The 16,833-nt window shown below is 29.3% G+C and overlaps 1 protein-coding gene across 1 annotated transcript in view; it reads right to left on the reverse strand.

The window, feature by feature from the left end:
* The window catches only part of LOC111642502 (transmembrane protein 62-like), an 80,596-nt gene extending 73,695 nt beyond the window's left edge, over positions 1–6,901 (reverse strand). Inside the window, exon 1 of the mRNA XM_023388855.1 lies at positions 6,586–6,901. Within this exon, the coding sequence (XP_023244623.1) occupies positions 6,586–6,795 (210 nt within the window). The 5' untranslated portion in view covers positions 6,796–6,901. The remainder of the gene's footprint in view (positions 1–6,585) is intronic.
* Positions 6,902–16,833: the final 9,932 nt, after the last annotated feature.

A 16,833-nucleotide genomic window follows, 5' to 3' on the forward strand; every position in this document is an offset into this window, starting at 1 on the left:
TGAGAATAGCATTTTTATTTTTATCTTAATTGTAAATATGCTATTTTTGCTGTTATAATGGAAGTGACAGCTTGTTGGAATCTCATTCTGTCTACATTACTTCAAGAGATTGTATTACATTACTCATGATAACAACACATGCTTAGCCATTTGATTCTCCATTACATAACCACATATCAAACTTTAAATAAAATTCACTGTATTGTAATATATTGTGATTCTCATTTACATTAAATAAATTTATTATTATTATTGATTATTTTTAGTATATAATTGCCATTAACAGTAATCATAAAAAGCTTTTAAAGATTATTAGTCATGATAATAAAATTTAGTATACTTATGAATTTTCTTTTGATAGAAAACAAATTATTACTGAAACCTAATAATTTTAATTTTTGCTTAATATCAATTTCCAGCTTTATTATTAATAGTTATAATTATATTTCATGATAATACAACTGTTGATTAATTAAAATGATCCAAATATTTATTTATTTTATATAAGAGATTATTTTATCTAATTTCTCTGATATAATATCCTATCAAATATTTGGTTATGAAAAACATTTATTTTAAATTATTTTAACTTTACCAATTTATTTATGAAATAAAATCTAAAATTGTTATATTTATTATATTAATAATATTTAATTATACATTAAATTTATTCAATATGAAGCAATTAAACCTATTAAATGATGAACAAATTACACAGAATATACCAGAAGAATAATTCCTTTGTTGTTTATTAATTAAATTATATTTATTAAATAAGAATGTATTTATAATTTAATTTCCAGTTTAAATATTGAAATAATTAATTTAGCAAATTTAAATATTAAATTTAAAAATAACTTTTTATTTTAATTAAGAATTTAGAAGTACTCAAAAGAATAAAGTTTGACACAGTATATTTTTATGTTTAATACATTTAGATTAAGTTTTTTCATAGATTTTAAAATGGGATCACCACCACCTGAATAAAAAGCCTGTGTCAGCAATGAATCATCATAAACTTGATAAGTTCACATGATTCATAGTCAGAAACTGCTATAGATTCAGTCTTCCTAATTATAAGTTCTGAAATGAAATCTGTTTACATTTTTTTTTAATTAAAAATATAATTTTTTTGTCTTAAAAAAACAATTATACATATAATTTTATAAGTACACATATAGAGTTTTATTTATAATTCTTATTCAAAACTTTTTGCTTATATAAACTGATAAAAAGAACAATTAAAACATCAAATAATCTAATTTTCAGATTAATGCCAAATGATTGCCAAATTATATCAGGCTATAATAATTAGTAATTAGTAGCTCAACATAATCCGACAATCGTTTAGCATTAAAAGAACAGTTTTTCAACTTTTCATTCAACTTAATCAAATTTAATAAAGTAAACCATCTATTATCTGAAGGATAAAACTTTCTTTTATCATAATTTGATTATTCATAAACATCTGTTTATACAATATGACTTATACTTTGAATATTATTTGTTTATTTGCAAAATATACCATTTGGATACTAGACAAATTAATTATTTTCCTTTTCAGCTTTTTTGTACACGTATAAGTTTATATTCTATTTAATTTTAAGTATAATCATAATTTATTCTTAAATATAAAAAAAGTTAAAAAGTTTATCATTATAGTCCTAATTCGACGAAATACAAAATCAAGCAACAAAGCACAATTCTATTAGCCAAACATTTAGACTAGATTATATTTACGATATAATTAAATTACAGTAATTGTTTTACTTACATCCAAAATATAATCTAGTTTAAAGATGTTTATCTAAAAATTGTAATTAAATTTTACTCTATTTATTCTTAAAAAAATATTTTAAAATGACAAAAATATTAAGGTTGATTTAGTTAATAAGTTGAATTTACCACTTAATTTATTATCTTTAATCATCAAAGAAAGAATTTTAATTTCAAAATTTTTCTTCTCTAACAGTAACTTTCTTTAGAAATATATCAACTAATTATGATCATTTGAATACACTGTTCAAATAAAATTGATATTTTTTAGTACTTTTTGAAGTTAAATAGCTTGCGATTTACAAATTTTTTAAATATTATTTCAATATGAATTATTTATCAATGTTAAAAAATGAAAAAGATATATATATAATAAAAAAGGGTTCGAGTGAGGACCCAAAAGTGAATGAATGTGTTGTTTTATTGTCCCAATTTTCTTTTATCCTGCTCATCACTCAACCTCATGACTACAACTGCAAATAATATATGTGTATATAATATATAAAATAATGTGTGTGTGTGTGTGTGTGTGTCATATTAGTTGCATACGATATATATATATATATATATATATAATAAATTTCAAGTAAATCACATATGATTTACTTGAAATTCATATGTCTTAATATTAATGTTTTAATAAAATAAAATCATATTTAATATAGAAAGAAGAAAGAAAAAAATTTGTTAGTTTGTTCTTTATACATTTCAATTCAGTTTGAGAAATGCAATGAAACTTTTCAGGGACCATCCTCTCATCCGACTACTTTGATTGAATTAACTTTAACCTCCTTTCTATCTGACCTCTGGGATAAATGGCATTCAAATAAGAAAATTATTTAAAACAAACTTACCAGCAAGCACAAAATATATTTTTAGAGGTATTCAATTATGCTGAGTTTAAATATTGGGTCCATTTTTCTCAAAATTTGATCGGTCGGTCAATTACCATTTGTTTTTGGCTGTATATGGTACATTAACATTACAAAAAATTTAAATGTCTTGAATTATCTTCTCGTCAGAAGCCAAGATATTTAAGAATAAAACATTTTTTGAGACCTTCCATTTCAGTTTCACATCCCCTAACTGTGTCAGCTTTGTTTGTGGGGGTGTCTCCCATCCCAATTTTCATGTTTCTGCAATTAACACCCCATTTACTTCTCATCCACATGTGATGGTAGCATTGAGGTGACAGTCTATAATGTCAGCTGAATGCTGTTGCTAACTTCCTTACAAACTTCACTTAATGACAACAAAAAATACACACAATTGCATACTAGTCTGTAGCATGTTTCTTTTTAAAATNATTAAGAATTTAGAAGTACTCAAAAGAATAAAGTTTGACACAGTATATTTTTATGTTTAATACATTTAGATTAAGTTTTTTCATAGATTTTAAAATGGGATCACCACCACCTGAATAAAAAGCTTGTGTCAGCAATGAATCATCATAAACTTGATAAGTTCACATGATTCATAGTCAGAAACTGCTATAGATTCAGTCTTCCTAATTATAAGTTCTGAAATGAAATCTGTTTACATTTTTTTTAAATAAAAAAAAAAATTTTTTGGCCTAAAAAAAACAATTATACATATAATTTTATAAGTACACATATAGAGTTTTATTTATAATTCTTATTCAAAACTTTTTGCTTATATAAACTGATAAAAAGAACAATTAAAACATCAAATAATCTAATTTTCAGATTAATGCCAAATGATTGCCAAATTATATCAGGCTATAATAATTAGTAATTAGTAGCTCAACATAATCCGACAATCGTTTAGCATTAAAAGAACAGTTTTTCAACTTTTCATTCAACTTAATCAAATTTAATAAAGTAAACCATCTATTATCTGAAGGATAAAACTTTCTTTTATCATAATTTGATTATTCATAAACATCTGTTTATACAATATGACTTATACTTTGAATATTATTTGTTTATTTGCAAAATATACCATTTGGATACTAGACAAATTAATTATTTTCCTTTTCAGCTTTTTTGTACACGTATAAGTTTATATTCTATTTAATTTTAAGTATAATCATAATTTATTCTTAAATATAAAAAAAGTTAAAAAGTTTATCATTATAGTCCTAATTCGACGAAATACAAAATCAAGCAACAAAGCACAATTCTATTAGCCAAACATTTAGACTAGATTATATTTACGATATAATTAAATTACAGTAATTGTTTTACTTACATCCAAAATATAATCTAGTTTAAAGATGTTTATCTAAAAATTGTAATTAAATTTTACTCTATTTATTCTTAAAAAAATATTTTAAAATGACAAAAATATTAAGGTTGATTTAGTTAATAAGTTGAATTTACCACTTAATTTATTATCTTTAATCATCAAAGAAAGAATTTTAATTTCAAAATTTTCCTTCTCTAACAGTAACTTTCTTTAGAAATATATCAACTAATTATGATCATTTGAATACACTGTTCAAATAAAATTGATATTTTTTAGTACTTTTTGAAGTTAAATAGCTTGCGATTTACAAATTTTTTAAATATTATTTCAATATGAATTATTTATCAATGTTAAAAAATGAAAAAGGTCCAAATAGCAAATATAAATATTATTTTCCACAAAGTGTACTTATTTTGCTTATATTTGATAAAAATAATATTTAATGCATTACATCACAAAAAACAAGCTAAGCAGCAATATTAAAATTAGACTAAATTTTAAAATCTTAATTACTTTGAATTTGTTAATTTTGTTTTTACCTATCCAACAATACATTATAAAATTTAAAAATATGAACAAGTTTTGATAAAAAAGATATAATTAGTGTACAAACAAACAATTGAGAATAGCATTTTTATTTTTATCTTAATTGTAAATATGCTATTTTTGCTGTTATAATGGAAGTGACAGCTTGTTGGAATCTCATTCTGTCTACATTACTTCAAGAGATTGTATTACATTACTCATGATAACAACACATGCTTAGCCATTTGATTCTCCATTACATAACCACATATCAAACTTTAAATAAAATTCACTGTATTGTAATATATTGTGATTCTCATTTACATTAAATAAATTTATTATTATTATTGATTATTTTTAGTATATAATTGCCATTAACAGTAATCATAAAAAGCTTTTAAAGATTATTAGTCATGATAATAAAATTTAGTATACTTATGAATTTTCTTTTGATAGAAAACAAATTATTACTGAAACCTAATAATTTTAATTTTTGCTTAATATCAATTTCCAGCTTTATTATTAATAGTTATAATTATATTTCATGATAATACAACTGTTGATTAATTAAAATGATCCAAATATTTATTTATTTTATATAAGAGATTATTTTATCTAATTTCTCTGATATAATATCCTATCAAATATTTGGTTATGAAAAACATTTATTTTAAATTATTTTAACTTTACCAATTTATTTATGAAATAAAATCTAAAATTGTTATATTTATTATATTAATAATATTTAATTATACATTAAATTTATTCAATATGAAGCAATTAAACCTATTAAATGATGAACAAATTACACAGAATATACCAGAAGAATAATTCCTTTGTTGTTTATTAATTAAATTATATTTATTAAATAAGAATGTATTTATAATTTAATTTCCAGTTTAAATATTGAAATAATTAATTTAGCAAATTTAAATATTAAATTTAAAAATAACTTTTTATTTTAATTAAGAATTTAGAAGTACTCAAAAGAATAAAGTTTGACACAGTATATTTTTATGTTTAATACATTTAGATTAAGTTTTTTCATAGATTTTAAAATGGGATCACCACCACCTGAATAAAAAGCCTGTGTCAGCAATGAATCATCATAAACTTGATAAGTTCACATGATTCATAGTCAGAAACTGCTATAGATTCAGTCTTCCTAATTATAANAATAATTTTAATAATTCAATCCTTTAAATAAGTCACATAGAATATTTAATTATTACTAAACTTCATATTAAACCAAAAAATTCAAAAATAATTTTAGTACATCCATATTTAAATTGAAAAAAGACAAAAATGTATCCAATTACTCTAAGAAAAAGAAAAAAAAAAAAGCTAATTGAATCCCTTTATATACCCGCCTGTCATTAGCAAAAATAGTTACATAATCTTTAACATTTAAAGGTTTGATTTATTTGAAGTTTAGTTAAAGTAAAGGTTTCTTTATCAAAACATACCAAAAAATATGTACAAAATTATTCTTAAATGTTATAATTAAAAATTTATATCATCTGATTTCACATTTTACTTTTTTCCTACTTAAATATAAAATATAGAGTTACATAAGCAAGAATATTTAATTACATCCACATACAGGAATTTTTCAATAAGTCATTAATTAAATTTTCAATGAAAATTACATCATAATTTAAGAGGTTTAATTAATAAGAATTAGAGAAAGATAATAAGAAACAACAAAAGAAATTAAATGCATTAACAGAAGAAGCAAACCACTTGCCAAGAAGACAGGGCATTGACAGTATTTTCTATTTTATGTGTAATTTCTGTATTAAAGATCTTATATAATATTTTATTCTGTAAAGTTGAAGCTTTTCTTCCATATTAAATTTTAATTAAGTGGCTCAAATAATTAAATATTTTTAAATTCAAATTTATATAAGCTTTCTGCATATAAAATAGTAGGAGTTACTTTTGGTTAGTTCACACATAGACATGTATATGGAGCATTTAACTAAAAGTAACACCTACTCCTATGGCTTACTGTGTGTCACGATTAACTCGTACACACGAAGGTCGGTTGTTACGTCATAATACAAAATTTATTACCTGTAAAAAAATCATTAGATGTCGATATTGATTATTTGGGTAAGGTCCTTCGGATCCAATAAAAGTTATGTTAGATGGAACATCATTGTCGATATAAACAAGATTTTGAAATTTGGCCAATAAAGTTGATAGAACAGCTAAACACAAGATAATTAATATTGTAACTTTTGTTAATGCCATCAAATATTGTATGTGATAGGCCGGTCTCATCCAAATAGAAAGCTAAATGTTATAAAACTAAACAAAATCGAATCGGTTTATTGTGCTGCAGACGACGGAAACTCAATGACGTGTTTGAACCGAATTTCATTCTGTGTCGTCATACTTCGAAGGAAAATCAAATAGAAACTATTATTATTTTTTTTAAAAATTAACTATTTTAGTAAACTTTATCGTTATTATTTATTAGAATTATTATAAATTAATATAAAAATAATTAAAATTTTTAAATGTTTCGTTTGTTTGATTTAAATATTAAATATTAAAATTGTTTTTCAATTGGCAACTTCCTATGCGCCCTCTATAATTTTTTTATAGATACAGTATTCAAATCTCGAATACAGTAGAACCTCGAAAACTCGGCCTAATGTGGACCGAAGGGTGGCCGAGTTTGTGAAAATGCCGGGTTATCGGGAATGGGGTTTAAAAAAATAAGTATGAGTGTTTCCTCAGAAAATACTGTACTGTACTTGTATGTATTGTTTACTTGAGAATATAACAGAGAATAAACTGCCCAAATACCCTTAAACAAAGGAAAAGTACGTCCTTTATGAAGGCGTAGAGCCTTTACTACATGAAAATGAAAATTAATGAATACACTGTGTACAGTAATTTACCTGATAAGACAGACCTCAGAAAAATACTTTATGAGAGCTTTTATACTTTTATAAAGCTGTCTATAATGAAAATTAATTAACTAAGGATTTTTTTGCCCTGCCAGGGTGTGGCCGAGTTATCCGGAGTGCCGGGTTATCGAGAGCCGAGTTTTCGAGGTTTTACTGTACTAGGAAGTGTTCAAGATCTCGAACATTACGTTGATGCATTCAAATACTAACAATACCTCCAATATCGTGCCTTGTGCGCAGTCATATTGAAGGATCCAGAAGAGGGTGGGCTAACTCAAAAATTAAAAATATCTGAATAATTAATAGGTATTTTTAATTAACACGTGTACGAAATTTGTATTGAAATCGTAAATGCTTTTAAAAACATTTTAATGTTCGAACGAATTTTTTTTTATGTGAATCAATAGATATATTGGTCCTTGAGCTGCCAATAGCTCTAACGTTACGATAGTGACGTAATAAATATTTTTGCCACTTCGAGCGCTGCAATCGCTTCACGGCATAAATTTGGCTTGAACACAGGAAGTCAGCTGTAAACATTCGAAATTCTTTTTAAGAATGAAATTTTCTCGTTTTTAACTCAGATATTGCTTTTGTCTTATTAAAGTACTGCTTATACATACTATTTTAATTCGGTTTTGAACATTATTTATTAGTAAATTTCTATTTCTATTTCTATTAACTGTCACTTTTACGATTTTAGACTTAAGATTTTAGATTAAATAAATTTCGCACAATGACGTTCCTTTTTTATAGTAAAATCATTATTACATAAGCAAAAGTTTTTATTACTAGGCTTAATACAAATTAATCCAAACTAAACATCAAAGTATTCTAATGCAAGAATTAAGAACTTTCCGATTGAAGGAAGTTCTTGTTCCGAAAAATTTTTACTGAGTATCCGAATACTTAGTGAATGCGGTCCTTATTAGCTCACACGACAGAGATCAAGTTAATTCGAGTTCCAAAAAAAATACAGTAGAGCGTCGTTTATCTGAATCAATTAAGGACTGAGGTTGTTCGGATAACTTGTTTTTTCGGATAACCGATTATGTACGAAAAAATACATTAACCTATCCCATGTTGAAATTTTTCTCCGTTGCGTGTCGCTCCGCGTTGAATTTTCGTCGATGTTAAGCCTAATGTAAACTTTTTAAAATAATAATCGTGGCTATTGTATCGTTAAAAATTATTTCTTTATTGTTTACAAACAAAATAAATATATTGAAAAATATAAAAACAATAAAAAATTATACTTCAGATGTTAATTTAGTATCAAAAAACGTAAAATATTTGAGTAACCCAAGACATAGCCAAAGATTGAAGCACCACAGCACTGGCGAAAATTTAAATTTGCTGAGTGGAATTCTTTCGGATGATTGACTTTCGGAAAATCGACGCTCTACTGTAGTAATCTCATGACTGAAAAGAGCTTCTCTCCAATNAAAAAAATTTATACTTTAGAAGTTATCTAGTATCAAAAACGTTCGATTCAGCATGACACACAGTCCTCAGAAAAACACCACACAAAAGTGACAGTGCTGCCAGCTAAAACACATACACAAACAAAAAATATTGGAGTAGCCCAAGATATAGCCAAAGATTGCAGCGCCACAGCACTAGCGGAAATTTAAATTTGCCGACTGTAATTCTTTCGGATAACCGACGTTTCAGATAAACGACGCTCTACTGTAGTGGCAAGTCAACCGTCAAAATTTCGAATCCTACTACAATAATACAGAGACTAAGTAATTTCGCGACCTAACTTTTCGAGAAATTTTAAATTAATGCTCTAATTAGCCATTTACTTCAATTTCTGTAATTATCAACATGCTAATCAACTTATTTTCGAATACTCGGTACTAGTTAGTCACTAACTATTCCTTCCAAGCAAATTAGCATCAGTGCCGGCCCGAGGCAAGTTTTAGGATGGAGCGAGATCCTATTATGGCGCCCCCTTGGTTGCTCCTAATTTATACCCTTTAATTTTCTTTACCACTGAGGCGCCCCAAAGGACTTAGAACCTGGAGCGGCTGCTCCATTCGCCCTATGGTAGGGCCGGCTCTGATTAGCATCACTATACAGTGGCGTAGCGAGTGGGGTGCAAGGGGGTCTATCATGCACCGGGGGTCACTCGCAGAGAGGTGCCCACATGGTCTCCATGACAAACTATATGTGTTTCTGGAGGGTGGAGGGGGCGCCAATAAAATATCGTGCCCCGGGCGCCAGTTATGTGTTCGCTACGCCACTGTCACTATATTATCTTATTCTCATTATTTTCATGAAAAATGTAACTTTTACCTCCCTGCCTATTCCAGTAATAAAAGATATGGTTTCCCATTAGTAAAAGCTTTTAATTTTAACCTTAAAATAATCTTGACCTTTGAACTAGACCTTAAGATCAAGGGTATATCTGAATGTAAAATTTCCTGCTCTTTCCATTTCCGGGGTCAAAAATATGTGTTCCCATTGAAAAAAAAACTTGACCTCAAGGTCAAGGTCGCGTCTGAGGTCACCAATTGATTGCCCCCTCGACACCCTACAACTTTTGTCTAAACCTTTTTCCAAAATAATGAGATCAAATTAAGATATTTCATTGTCTCAAGATAAAAAAATACACCCTGTATAAAAAATGCATTTTAAAAGTATTTTTTTAATGTAAAAGAGAATTTCTCTTGATTAAAATACGCGAAAATACTCGTATTAATTTGAATTAATAAATAGAAAGCTCTTAACAAATTTCAATTGATAAGATGATAAACGTTAATCAATAAATCAATAAAAACAATCGCAAGGAAAAGAATATCTTAGAAGATTAATCATTAAATTAATTATATTTTTATATTCCAAATTAGATTAAATTAAATGTTATAAGAATATTGTTTAATTAATATTTATAGATTAGAAAAATGCTTATCTCTGTTTATGGTTTAAAATAGTGGTTGCAGTGAGTCATATTTATCTTTATCCCGGTGTGGTAAGCAGATATCTAAAAATTATCTAATTAGTCTTGGAAGAGGAGGATCTAATTCTTGCACTCGGTGAAAACGGGTAAGATCGGCTATAATCTAATAATCTTAATCTTTGCTATCGTTGCTTTTTGTCCGAGCAACACTGGACTCATCTGCTAGTTTTTAATATTTTACTTTTTAAAAATCACGTGACTTCCGGTCCACACCGAACGTTAACAGAAGTTTCCGGTCCTTAAGCATTGGGCCCTTTATGGTAACCTAAGGCACTAAGCTCTCTTAGTGCCCACGAGGCGGAAAGAGTTTTAAAAAAGAAGTATACAGTCGACGCAATTCAGTATAGAAAACACATTTTCTAGCGTTCGGGATATAAAAGTTGCATTTTAGATCTTCCGTCTTCACCGCTGCAAAATGACCTTTCCGATGTATGAGTTTGATTATGTCAGTTTGCATCGATTTGGGTACAACGTACAGTTCTAGTCCGTTTTCGTATTTATACAAAACATTATTTTTCAGTACATAGCTATTTGTCTCTTCTTTTTCTACTGAGTCTTTAAGAGCTTTTATATTCTCATCAGTATCCTGTGCAGAAACAATTCTTGTTATTTCGTCAAGAGAACGCGTAATTAGTAAAATTGCATTGCGACTTAGCGCATATACGTGCATCATCTGGCTACCTTTTCTATGGACAACTTCATAATCAAATTCAAGATATAACGACCATCTTGCTAATTTTGGAGTGAGCTCCTTTTTCCCAGTTTTCGTTGAAACGCAGCAACAGTCTGTAATTATTTTAAATTTGGAGCCCAACAGTTTCGAAATTTCTTCAAGCCCTCAATTACCGCGAGTACTTCTAACTCGTAACTGTTATATTTTTACTATGATACGCTTCTTATCTAGTCTTCTGAATGGCTTGTGAACACTAAGATTGGCTTTACTTTACCACTAGACTTACTACACCACCAGAGGACATCAAATTAGATTTAGAAAAACACTATTTTATTTTCAGAATGCATTTCGGACGTGGAGCCCCTCATCAGCTTTTTTGCTACAAAATTAATAGGAGGTTAACAATTTTTAAAAGTACCGTAATTGACAGGAATGAAAAAAAGGGTGTAGACTTACATTTAACAGTCGATTCGATGTTTTGAACATTAAAAGATTAAACACTCAATAAAACAAAAAATTGTTCGTATTTTCTTAGCACAATGTTGCCGTTGAGAACATATCATACAGGAACACTTTCAGAGGAAAAAGGTTGTTCTATTGGTGTGAACGGATATGCATTTCAGGCTTAACGCCCCTCTTCAATCCTATTATTACATATTTATCAGTAAATTGATTACAGGTTTACAAATTTACAGAATGCATTGAAAAAATTAGGATACGCATTCATATCAGTGTTTTTCAACCTGTGGGTCGCGACCCTCAGGGGGTCCCAAAGCCTTATACGGAGGTCGCGGGTGAAAGAAAAAGACAAGTGTTTGTAGGTCCTACACTACAATAAAAAAAACTAGAATTTCAGTGAGAAGGCTGTGCCTGTTTATTTTACAGTACAATTGGTTTTTCGATCGATATTTAAAGAAAGAAAATTAAATACGTAGTTTTTAAAATCACTAATATCGTTTTAATATGACCCTGGGGGGTCGCCAGAATTTTTTAACTTGTAAAGGGGTCGCGTATTCAAGAAGGTTAAAAACACTGGTTTATATAATAAAACTTAATTACCTGAGATAGTGACAGTTAAACCAACATGACTCGTAAGAAGATATAAACATAGTTGAAAAAGGAAAAAGGAGCTAAAGTTCTTTTGGCTCCACACATATACACATTAGGATAGTATAACACGTGCTAAAATAAAAAAAAAAAAGGTAAAATTAAGTAGATATTAAAAGGTGGAATTTTTTAAAATTAATAACGGAATACCTGTAGGGTGTGAAATAATTCTGATGAGATGTACAGAGAACATAAACAAGATATGAGACGTTAAAAAGAAGTAAGTAATCCTTGTAACATACATTGAAAGTTTGGTGTGACTTGCACAGAGGGGTATGATATGCATGCCCGAAATGCATATCCGTTCACACCAATAAAACAACCTTTTTCCTCTGAAAGTGTTCCTGTGTAATATGTTCTCAATGGCAACATTGTGCCAAGAAAATACATATAATAGAGAACAACAAGCAACCAAGATTTAAAAACTTTTTCATTAAAAAACGGCAGTGCTGATACAATAACACAATAATAAACTGAGATACTGGTAAAACAGTAAAAATATACATTGTTAAAACAAAATAATAAGCAGATTCACAGTAACACGAATAGAGTAACAAGATGATTCGAAATACATTCCAGAATAGCTGTCACCCTCTCCCCTATCCATTTTTACAATTCTCCCCCCAACCTCCTCTGGTCAAATATGCCAGAGTCGGTAGATTAACTGGTCTTTCGACTAATAGTTCAAACTTAGCTAGAGACAATATTTGCCGCTAGTCAGCGCCACTGTTAGCAGGAGATCGTTGTTCTTGCTAGGTATATACTAAAGTCAGTGATTTTGACCTATAATAATTGTTTTTTTAGCTCCATAAAAATGCCGACGTGCTTTGTGCCAGGATGCAAGGCAGGATATAAGTCATCGAACGAGAAGAGACATTTCTTCCGTGCTCCTAGCGATAAGATTGAGGAGTGGATGCGATGCATTCCACGAGACGACAGGATGCTAACAAATAAATGTTACGTTTGTGACGTACATTTTGCGAGTAGATTTATNAACAAAATAATAAGCAGATTCACAGTAACACGAATAGAGTAACAAGATGATTCGAAATACATTCCAGAATAGCTGTCACCCTCTCCCCTATCCATTTTTACAATTCTCCCCCCAACCTCCTCTGGTCAAATATGCGTACCACGATTTGTGTAGTTTTTGGCCGGAATTGTTATTCATGATTTTCTTTGTTTTTTATTATTTCTAAGTGTTATATTTTTCTTGCTGGGGTGCTGTTTTTCTACTCATATAATTGATGGGGTAATAATTTCTGTTATCAACTTATTGTAGCAAAACTGCTCCGAACTCGAGGCAACTTGAATCCGTATGTAATTCTAATGGAGAACCACGCTTGAAAATATGTAGAACTGGACTTCGTGATAGCATGTCCTTCAATTTTTGAAATGCTTCTAGCTGTTCTAAACCGAATTGGAATTTTGCGTCGTCTCTAAGTAAATCGTTTAAGGGTTTTACCATTTTCGAATAGTGAGGAATAAATTTCCTAAGTAACCTGAGAGTCCTAGAAAGCTATGAACATATGTTTTATGGTTCTGGGTTGTGGAAACTTCTGAACAGCAGCTGTTTTAGTTGGAGAAGGTCTAATTTTTCCGTCTTTGATGACATAAAGAAATTCTATTTCGTCCTTTAAGAACTGACATTTTTCGAAATTAAATTCCAATCCATAGTCTGAAGCTACTTTTAGCACACGTTTCAATTTTTCTAGACCTTCCTGTGCATTTGATGACGGTATCAGGATATCGTCCATATAAATTACTAGTTTTATCTTGTAACAATAGTAAATATAACGTTGAAATACATTTGGACTATTACATAAGCCAAAAGGATCCTTTAAAAATTCATACTGGCATTCATGTGTAAAAAAAGAAGTATACTTTCTACATGTCTCATCAATTTCAACATGGAAAAATCCATTTCTTAAATCGAGCGACGTGAATAATTTTGATTGTTCCAAACAATCTATCCCATCTTCGATCAAAGGCGATGGGAAGTGATCTCTGATCGTTTTCCGATTCAATTTATGAAAATTGACGCACAGTCTAGTCTTGCCGTTTTTCTTTTAGCATAAAACTATTGGCGAAGCGTAATCTGAACAGCTAGGTTTGATTATGCCACCATTCAACGATTCTTGGATTTGATCTACTATTTCTTGTTCTTCGAATGACATTCTACGCGGGCGCTGACTAATGGGAACTTCATCAGTTAAGATAATTTGCATCTTCAATCCGGTATCCCTAACCTTATTTGACGAATAATCTGAAATTAATTTCATCAAATTTTGCTGTTGTTTTGTATCCAGAATGTGACTCAAATCTATTTTTTTAAAACCCTTTCCGCCCTGTGGGCACTAAGAGGGCCTCTTTTTGTAAGCCCATTATGGTTCGGCCAGGCCCACAATGGGGATGCCAGGTGGTGAGGGACGGGGCCCGACATATCCGAACGGATCATCCCCGAAAAATTCCTGGGGATTTTTCGACCCGTTCGGATTCGAACCCGGGTCCCACAGAGCAGTAGACTGTCACCTTGACCGCTCGGCCATCCGCCGCCACTTAAATCTATTTGACAACAATCTGTCGCATCTGCCAATCGACCTAAAAAGCATGTTTCTTCACTTTCAACTTCTAAAGAATCAGCTAAATCATACGTCCTGTCTTTGGCGAACGAAACATGGTTAAAACAATTTAATTTGTTTATGTCCGTACTTGGTTGAATTTTTTGCTTTCATTGCAAGGCTTACATGAAGTGGCATTAGATTCGAAAGTCAACCTTTCTTCTTTTTTTATTTGCGCGGAAATCATTTACGTCATTAACCACAAAGAATGGGCACTCATCAAGTGATTTAGTGTTTTGAAAACCGTTTTCTTTTCCCTGCTCAATGGAATGCGAAAGAGAAATCTGCCCTTTTCCATAAGCGTCGTCTAGTCTAGCGAATGTTGATTCAGCCACAGAATTTTCTTCGGGAATAAAAATTCGAGCATAATTTACAAGAATAGTATTTTGTATTTTTGCTTCGTTTTCCTATGATCTCGAATCCATAGTTCGTTAGAGAGAAATTCAGCTTATTCAGAACATCTATTCCAATTATTATAGAATTACACAGATCACTTTCTAATACGTAAATATTCGCAGCAAGAGAATATTCTTCAATTTTTATTTTACTTTCAAAGAAACCCAACGGAAAAGTACTATTCCCATTTAATCCACTCAGATTAAAGATGCATTATCAGAATTTAATTTCGGATATCCTATTTTTTTCATAAAAATGCTTTAGTATCATCGTTATGTCTGATTCCGTGTCAATGAGTCCTTTTGTTTTTGCACCTAGAATTTCAACATCTGTTTCGATTTTATCATCAGAGAAACGACTTAGTTTTGTTTACTGCTTTTTGAGGACAAGCGTTAGCTTTATGACTGAATTCTTTACACTTAAAACATTTAATACCTTCAGATTTATATACAGTACATATTTACTTGATGTATGACCAATTTCATTGCAATTAAACACTTGATAATTTTATTATCATGTTTATTTCGATAAGGCTGGGGTTTTTGGTGCTCTCTGGGTGGATTTGGTTTAGATTGAAACGAGAGTACGTAGACATGACCTTTTCAAACTCTTAACTTTTCATGAAATTCCGTCAAATTATCTATTCCGTACAACATCGTTTTGTTACTAGGTGGTCACGTATACCAGAAATAATATATTCAATCAACCCGTCAGGTTCAATTTTTCCATGACTAGCGAGTTCGCATTTTAAAGAAATATTCTTGTACGGATTCATTTGGAAGCATTTGGCGTTTAGCCGGCATACTGTGTAATCGTGCTGAATTATATTTACAGTAGAGCATCGATTATCTGAATCAATTAGGGACTGGGGTTGTTCGGAAAATCGATTTTTCGAATAACCAATTACGGTTATCCGAAAAATCTACTAGATAAGTAGAAACTAGATATGGAAAGATTAGAGGCAGAAGGCCCCGATTAATTAACTATATACAAACTTCAGGTTTGAACCGGAAGTGATGCGTTTTCAATTCAAAAACTTTCTCCAGAACGGAGTTAATAGCCGGCATTGCTATATTGTTAACAGGAAAAGTAAAATGTATAAAGGCAAGACACCAAAACCCAAAACCACATGCAGCTGGGTCCTACCATATTCAAGTTTTTTAAAACTTTCTCTTAAATAATTTAAATAATTATTAAAAAGTCATTTCTTAAACGAAAAAAGTAAACATTTTTTGATCATTTGGTGATAAAAATGAGAATACAGAAATTTACAAAAATACTAAATGAAACTTTATTTTTTATACTACAATACTAAAGCTAAACCACATGCTTCATTATTTTGTACATTTTTTCTTAAATCATCTGATGAAACTCAAATCAAATTTTGTAATCTGTTCATATAAGCAATGGTATTTTAGTTATGTACAGAACTGTTCAATGACTACTTTAACACACAATATTACTGCTATATTTTTTTCTGATTTGAAAATTTGGCAGATGTTTTCTTATCATCTCTCTTCATTTGTAACAAGTACAAGTGCTGTTAGTGCAAAATATTATTATTATTATTATTATTAACATGTGAAATGATTGATAATTCAGATGATGATAATAATAATATTATTATTATTATTATTATTA

The sequence above is a fragment of the Centruroides sculpturatus genome, unplaced genomic scaffold (assembly GCF_000671375.1).
Source record: "Centruroides sculpturatus isolate CEXI.00-Female unplaced genomic scaffold, Cexi_2.0 scaffold1650, whole genome shotgun sequence".
NCBI classification, from domain to species: Eukaryota; Metazoa; Arthropoda; class Arachnida; order Scorpiones; family Buthidae; genus Centruroides; species Centruroides sculpturatus.